At 41.5% G+C, this 8,803-nt stretch overlaps 1 protein-coding gene across 1 annotated transcript; it reads right to left on the reverse strand.

The window, feature by feature from the left end:
• Positions 1-1,149: 1,149 nt before the first annotated feature.
• Positions 1,150-3,165, reverse strand: LOC122037269 (pectinesterase-like). The gene is made up of 2 exons (XM_042596712.1): positions 2,307-3,165; positions 1,150-1,841 (listed from the first exon to the last, which is right to left on the reverse strand). Exons 1-2 carry the CDS (start codon positions 3,163-3,165, stop codon positions 1,150-1,152), a joined length of 1,551 nt encoding a protein of 516 aa, XP_042452646.1.
• Between the last annotated feature and the right edge of the window lie 5,638 nt (positions 3,166-8,803).

Genomic DNA, 8,803 nt, shown 5'->3' on the forward strand with positions numbered 1-8,803 from the left:
CCGGAGAAGGCGGCGGACAGTCAGCACAAGGCTGACTTATTCAAGAGCCCGAACAGATTAATCGTTGCATGGAGTCGGAGTCGTCGTCCTCGTTGCAGCAAACTGGCAACGACGGAGCTGAGCCAGAGTACTTACTGACAGATAGTATTTCCCTGAAACAGTGGTGGTGGTCGATGATTCATCAGGCCGAATCTTGCTCAGATCCGGCATGGACTGCGTCCGAAGAAAAAGCTAGCTTATGAGTCGTTGCTTTCTTCGGGCCGGGACATGCCTTGATCTTGTCCGGCAAAGAAGCTAAGGGAGAGTTGGTGGTACTGATGGCGGTGTTCGGTGGTTGCTTTTTTAACTTGTTGAGGAAGAATCAGTAGCGATCGAGAAGGTTGACCACCTCCTCTGTTCCCATGCTGATCCAGGACAAGCAAGCAACAAAACAGAGAGAACAAGAAGAAAATAGAAGAGATCGAAGAACCAACTAACTGGAGACCTGCAGGATATCGGAGATCATATTCCACGTGTACGCTCGGGCGAGGGCTGGGACGATTTGCACCGGTGGTTAATTATCAACTGTGTTCTGGTGTCACTGTATGCTAGTTGGGAAAGGGAAAAAAAAAATGATTAATCAGATCGAATTCGGGATGATCAAGTCGGCTCTATAAAAAAATTTTATCGTCACTAGAATAAATCGAAAAATACTCGCAACGAGCAGCCTAAAAGTCAAATATCTTTTAGTGTTATAGCTGAAGCTCGAATCATTAATACTTAGATGATAATCTGAATACCCTATCGCTATATCATAACCTCGGATGTGGCTTAATTTGAGAGGAAGCTAGTAGGGAAGGTGGCAGCATGTGCTTGGGATGGCGTGAATGTGTTTAGAATATTAATTAGTTTAATGGACTTGGACGAGCGAACTGGTCCGAGGGATGGTAGACGACGGGACCGGGTTTGTTCGTATCCCAGACCCGGCATACTTAATTAGGAGCCGTAGAGGGATCACATGGAGGTTTGCAATAATTAATTGCGCAATAATTCCAGATTGGATCATTCGAGGACTCGTAGATAGAACACAATCTATCATACGAGGACTTTCAATTTACCTACACAATCTATTGGACTTTCTAGTGTTCCCGTTTATTATCGCACAATAATTTATAAGCTCGACGTAAAAGGAATACCGGTAGCTGGTATCCACGAGTCACCGGACAAGAAGCTTCCGACGGTGAATTTTTCAGCTTCAGATGAGTTATCGATCACGTGATAACCATCCCAATGCATCCTCCCACTTGTGTCGGCGCTGGCGCCGGTGTTCATGAACTCCCCATAGTACAACGTGCTGAGCGCGAAGCTACCGTTCCACTCCAACCACCCCGCTGGGTCGATCAAGTCTCCTAGCTCCGTCTTCATCACCACCGTCCTCGAATACTCCCCCCACGGTCGGCCAAGGTACGTCTTGAACGACCCCTGCACTGGCGCGAGGTCCGACGCTGCAGCCACGACAGAGTTGTGGATCGATATGCCGGTAGCCTCGTCCGAGCTGCTCCTGGCGTGAGCCGTCACAACGTTCTCCTGGCCTTTCATAGGCCGCCTCACGCAGAGATTGCAGTTCTGGAAGACAACAGCAGCGTTGCCGAAGATGAAGTCGATGGTTCCGTAGACGTCACAGTTTCGAAAGAACTGTGTGTGGGAGAAGACACAGAGGGTGTCCTGGTAGCCCTTGAAACTGCAGTTGTAGAAGACGGAGTGGTCGGACTTGGATAGGAGCGCCACCGCCTGTTCCTTTTCCGGCCCGGCTGTGTTTTGGAACGTCATGTCACGGGCGATGAATCCGTTGCCCGATACACCTGATCGATGTACATTGAATTACAAACATTAAACTGATCCTAACCAATTTGAAGAAATATTAAATAGATCAATACGTAGGTTTGATAAAAATTGGATGAAACTAAATTAAAATTGCTAGCTAGCATGTTGATCGACTTTGTAAGATACAAACATTAAACGGATACTAACCAATTTGAAAAATATTAATTAATTAGATCAATAAGTATGTTCTAGAAATTATTGATACAGTTGACTATCGAGAAAAATAAAATAAAATAATTTTAGAAATTATTGATTAAAAGCTAGCAAAGTGAAAATTTATTTCTTGTATGATTGTTTAATTTTGCAATTAATTAAATTAGTACTTTATATCGCTGGTAAAAAAAAAATACTAATTGTTAATTGATGTTGATGAAAACATTATATTCACATATTAATTAATTTTTTAGCAAGTAAATTAATTCAATTGTTTATTTATTACTAACCGAAGGTGGCCGATTGGGGGGTGGTGTAGCCATCTTTAACGCTCCTGCTTCCTGTCACCACGGTAGCATCCATCCCATCGCCGGTCATCATTAAATTCTCCATCGTGGTAGGAATCTCCACGTACTCTTGGTAGACGCCGGCCTTCACGTGTATGACGAACCTCGCCGTGCTTCCTCCCCTCGCCTTGGGCACAGCCGCTACGGCTTCGGCAATACTTTTGTAGTCGCCGGAGCCATCCTGCGCCACCACGAAATCCGATTTCACGTCCGACTCCGCCAGTAGCTTCCGGTCGGCCGTCGCCATCCACTCTGGGAACAATAACCCCAAACGGCGGCGCCGGTTATGTTGCCCGCCGGCGGCAATTAGCATTGCGTTATTAACGGCGAGCAAGATTCTGATAGACTCTGTCAAGTTTCCGCCGTCGTCCATCACCGGCGCCGTCAAACCGAGCTCGAGAAAGCCGTCGCGGCACGTGCGCTGGTTCGTCATGGCGGCGCTGAGCCACATCTGTGCATCGTCACCCGGGCGAACCAGCGACTGGTTCACGAGGCGGACCGTATCAGCCAGCAGCTCGACACAGTCAGTCCAGGCCCGTCTTCCCGGCTCGTCGAACTGGCTCGGGTTCCTCGCCACGGCCCGCTGGTGGGCGAAGACGGTCCTCTCGAGCGTGGCCCGGTGGAGGAGACCACGGAATTCGTTCCAAGTCAGCGACGACTGCTCAATGACCGAGTCGGACCGAGTCACCATGGAGTTGCACACGTCAGGGTACGGTGTCTGAGAACAGTAGGCCACGATCGGCTCGCTGTGTTGCAGCTGCAGCAGCAACAACAACGTGAAAGCTAACAAAAAGTTCGCCATGCAGAATTCGCAGACAACTTGATGAAGAATATAATTGAACGGCTGCATGGATGCTCTTCATTTATACCATCAATATATTATTAAATTGGATAGTTGTAATTAAATCTATACAAAATTTATAGATATTTTATTTGATTTCATTGTCATATTTAGATGATCTTATTCCTTGTATTAGTTTATTTATATAGAAATATATTATGATTGTAATCAATCATAATTAATTTAGTTTATGTTCCTTAATTATATATAGAAACAAATTATGATGATAATTAATCATAATAAATTAAGGATTTCTTGGTTAATTAACATATGTAAATGTGTAAATGTTCGTATGTAATAATATATATAAAAGATATATTTATCTTCTAATTTCCTCGAAACTTCTTCATGCTTTATCATCAGGCTCCTTCGAGCAGATCAGTGATAGCTGACATTTGGAAATTTGATTTTATTGGTATAACTTAATGTTTTTTTCCTTTATCAAAAAGTATCGCCTTTATTTTAATTTTTATATATTTTATAAATATTTTAAATATTATTTGATTATAGTGTGTTTTGCATAAATCCAGGGAGACAATAATTGAGAGGAGAAATACCAATTTAATCAAGTCATGATTTGGATCAATTATCAAATGGTTAGAGTGGAGCAAGAAAAGGAGAAATACCAATTTAAAAGCCCAATTTCAAGTCATAAAGAAATTGAAATTGAATCGGTTCATTTTGGTTCAGTGGTTCATTTTTTTTGGTTCAGCAACCGGTTTAGCTAAACCGGCTCGGTTCAGATGGGAAGTTAAAAGGGCAAGTCTGGTTTAACAAAAAATCTAGTCTTCGATGAAAGAAACAAGCACATTAATACACGATATCACTATATCAAAGAGTGCATCATAAGAAAGATGATATAAATGGAACACATGAACTTTCACGATTAGGTTGCCCATATCTTTAGCAAGCCTCTCAAATTTACAGATTTTATCAAGAAATAAAGTTTGCTTGGAGTGACAAAAACAAATTTAGGAGGGAGTGTTGGAAATTAAACTTGATTTTGGACTATTGGAGTAAGGTGAATTGAATTAAATAAGCTTGTGATCTAGAATATTTGAGGGAATAGAGTAGGATATTCTAGAATAATCTCAAGAAATATATATGAGAGCATATTATTGTAGAATAGTTTAGAAAGTTCTAGATATGCTTTAATAGCCGTTAGATGAATATGTGTTGGTATAATCCTAACCATTGGTTAGGAGGCGGAACTAATATAAATAGGGATGAACTCTCATTTTGTAACCAATCCAGCATTTCGAGTAAAACAAAGGTTTCAAGACACGTTTAAGTTCTCTTGTTCCATCTTCCATCAACTTTTCATTAATAGCAACAACACAAACATCATTTATTAGCTATGAACTACTTACTGTTCTATTCCTTTTCTCTCTCCATTAATCAACCTAAGGATCTATGGTAGGCCTAAAGAAAGATGGTGGATGTAGCAATATTCCTAACATGTATAAGTACCCCGTATTCGTTTTAATATGATCAATTAAGTCAAGTTAGATCTTGTTATATTTGATCCTTGTGTTTAAGTATATAGGAACTTAGGCGCACAAGAAGTTGAGCGAAAGACGCCGTTAGCAAGAAAGATGAAACCGAAAAGAGTCGACAGGTTCGGTGCATTCGAGAGACCATGCCTATATAAGGGGGCCAACGGGCGCCCCTTTTCCTTGCCTCACTCCATTTTGCAAAGAGTCTTCATTGCACTCTTCAAAGCAAAAGTGGAAAAATAAATTTTGTTCCCACAAAAATATTAAACTTTTTCTCCTCTGATTTTTTATCCGCGCTGTCGAATATCAACCGAGGTCATCATTTCTGTTATAAATATTCATGATGTGTAGGTAATAATTTAAATTTAAATATTATTTTTTTGTTTGTCTAAATTATAATTTTATTTTTAGAATTTTTTGTTAAATAGGAAAGGAATAAATACTGATGTTGGTCTTTCTCAAACTCCTAGTATAGACACTAGGTTTCCTATAAAGGAACTTAGAATTAGATTTTTCTTCCATTACATATGTTCCGTTGCATTCTAGATATCTAGATAAGGGTTTTTTCATGTGATCATGCATTTCCAGCGTTGAGGTCATTGACTACTATAGGTTGCAAAATTTAGTGTACTATTCTAGTTCCGTAAACATAGGTATGTGTGTTGAACTATATAACAATTTAGTTAAAGTAATGATTTTACATACACTTCTAGGATTGTCGGTATAGACATTATACTATCCCTTACAATTATTAGAGACTTTTTAGGATTATGACCATCAACATGCCCTTCTTAATGTTATCCCCCTAGGGATATACCATTTTGTAATCTTTATTCTCATATCACCCTCGATATGATATATTCATATTTTTTCGGGGGGCAGTGCATACCTACTATGACCTAGTTTAGATTAGTCACCCTTAGGATCCAGGACTATGCCCTCTATAGAGTCCTAGTCATATGCATTCTGCCTTTGACTACTCAAGATATAGACATAATGCATCCATTTCATTCATTCCTTCTTTATGCATTATGTCAGAGGCTAGACATATACATCAGTTTGCATATATTTCATATCATCATTTTTTCAGCAGGTATTACGACTAGCCAACGGGTCCATCTGCCTTATTGTCATATTTTAACCTCCTACTTAGCATTATTAGGTATTAATGTCACCACATGTGATATCAGAGTCCTAAATGAGTTTGACATAATAGTGTTAGGATCCTGGGTACTCGGCTAGAGAGGGGGGGTGTGAATAGCCGCCCCAAATCGCTCGTTTCTTTCTATAAACTAGGGTTAGCGCAGCGGAAAAATAGATGCAGAAAGAATACAGGAGAAGAAAGACAAACCATATAACGAGGTTCGGAGATGAACTCCTACTCCTCGGCGTGTCCGTAAGGTGGACGAAGCCTATCAATCCGTCGGTGGATGAGTCCCCGGAAACCCGGCTAATAGATACTCCTTGTGGGTGGAGAAACCTCACCACAATCTTTGCAACAGCAATAGAAGTACAAATAGGAACAAGAAAACAAGAACAGAAATGTAAACAACACTTGCTTGCCTTCTTGAAGTCAGCAGGAACCCTGGTGAAGCAGCAGCTTCTCGGATCCAAGCCTAGCTAGAAAACCAGCAACAGGAAGAAGCTTTAACATCCAAGCATGGAGGCAATGTGACTCAAGAGAAGGAAGAAGAAGCAAAAGCTTGAGGAAGAGAAACTTCTTCATCTTGGCTTGGTAGACGGAGGCAATAGAGAGAGGCTAGGTTTTCTAAAAACCTAAACTCTTGAATAATGAATTGGTTATTAATTTTCTCCCTTCGATATCAATCTATAGGTTCTCTTGATGAGTTGAATTAGAAAGCTCAAACCCGACCCAAATTCCTTAACCAAAATTTGGCCTATTAACCTCTTGGTTTGGCTCACAAACGATCTAACTTGGTTTGACTAACTAATATGGTGCATTACTCAACCGGATCGGATTTCAGATTGCAATCAGTGAGCCACCGATCTGATTCTGATCGGTCACCGGACCGATCCAACTCCTCGGTTTAGAGTGCCCTCTCTAACCTAGTTCGGAGAACGAGCTACCGAGCCCTCTCCGACTCCATATGCCAAGCTTCACTCACTTGGACTTCTCAACACGGATGTCCGATCACCCTTGATCCATCTGGATTTTCCCTTGCCGCTTCACTCACGGGACTTTCCAACTGCCTCACTCACGATTTCACACCTGCCTAACATCCATTAGGACTTTCTCATTCACCTAGCTTCACTCACTAGGATTTTCACAGCCTCACTTCATTCACCAGGCTTTCACCTGGACTTCACCCGGCTTCACTCACGGGACTTTCCTTGCACGGCTTCACTCACGGGACTTCCAAGCGCCTAACATCCAGTTAGGACTTTCCTTTGCTTCACTCACAGGACTTTCCAACCGCCTAACATCCAGTTAGGACTTTCCTCTTCACTCCTCGGACTTCTCCGTGCCAAGCTTCCTGCTTGGACTTTTCCAGTGCCAAGTCTCCATACTTGGACTTTTCGCGTGCCAAGCTCCCTGCTTGGACTTTTCCAGTGCCAAGTCTCCATACTTGGACTTTTCCAGTGCCAAGCTCCCTGCTTGGACTTTTCCGTTGCCAAGTCTCCATACTTGGACTTTTCGCGTGCCAAGCTCCCTGCTTGGACTTTTCCAGTGCCAAGTCTCCATACTTGGACTTTTCCAGTGCCAAGCTCCCTGTTTGGACTTTTCCGTTGCCAAGTCTCCATACTTGGACTTTTTCCCGAATCAGGTCAACCAGGTCAACCTTGACCTACGGTTGCACCAATAATCTCCCAAACATCAACCAGGTCAACCTTGACCTACGGTTGCACCAATAATCTCCCAAACATCTATTCTTGTCCCATATCAAGAATAGAACTCTCTCACGAGTGTCAAACATCAACATGCAACACAACTAGGTCAACCTTGACCTAAGGTTGCACCGACAATCTTCCCAAGTCAAACATCAAAATACAACTCGAGTCAAGTCAACTCGAGTCGGGTCAACCAGGTCAACCTTGACCTAAGGTTGCACCAACAATCTCCCCCTTTTTGATGTTTGACAAAACCATAATCAAGTTAGGTTAACCCGATAACCTAACTTAGGTTTTCAATCATCTTCCAATGTCCAATGTTCTTTCCTTGAACATTCTCTAGACATTCTCCCCTTAGGTTAACCTGATAACCTAACTTGGGTTCTCTAATAATTCTCCCCCTTTTTGACACACATCAAAAGTATTCCAATGTTCTTCCTTGACAATCTTTCCCTAGCTTAGGTTAAACCGATAACCTAACTTGGGTTCTCCAATAATTCTCCAATGAACACTCTCCCCTTTTTGACACACATCAAAAAGAATAAGGAGGGTATCAAGGTCAAGAGTTTCTTCCTAATGAAAGTCCCATACCTTTCATTGAAACTCTTATTTTCCCCTTGATACTAAGCTCAACAGTCCACTTAGTGATAATCCCATATCACTAATCCTCAAGGAGTAAAAACTCCCCCTAAAAGTCAACTCCCCCTAAAAGTCAACTCCCCTTGACTAATAGTTAAAACTCCCCCTAAAGGCCAACTCCCCCTTGACCATTGCACCAACAATGTCTTGGAGAGTTTCAAACCTTTATAAATCTAAAAACCAACTTTCAGCCGAAATTTCAGACATGCAGTCGAATTTCAGCACATTGGCACGCTATCAGACCTCACTGGATCGGTCACCAGACCGATCCACACGATCCACCGGTCCTGGACCGATCAGGGAACCTCCTGATCGGTCCACAACCTGATTCTGATTTCTGAATTTTTCCTCTCCCGAAATTCAGAAACCCCTAATAAATTCCAGAAAATTCGAAAATTGTGAAATTTTGAGGATACATTCCTCATATCATACACTATCATGGAAAAATAATTTTCTATGAAAATAGTTTCCATTTTCAAATCTTGATACAAAGTTCAAAAACTTTGAAATAGTTCAAGTTTTAACTCAACTTTGTATCACAAAGTTCAATGATGAATGCTATCACTAGGAAAGCTTCATCAAGGTTTTTCAAATCAATTTTAAAATGCTTTTAA

This window comes from Zingiber officinale, unplaced genomic scaffold (genome assembly GCF_018446385.1).
Source record: "Zingiber officinale cultivar Zhangliang unplaced genomic scaffold, Zo_v1.1 ctg249, whole genome shotgun sequence".
Classification (NCBI taxonomy): Eukaryota; Viridiplantae; Streptophyta; class Magnoliopsida; order Zingiberales; family Zingiberaceae; genus Zingiber; species Zingiber officinale.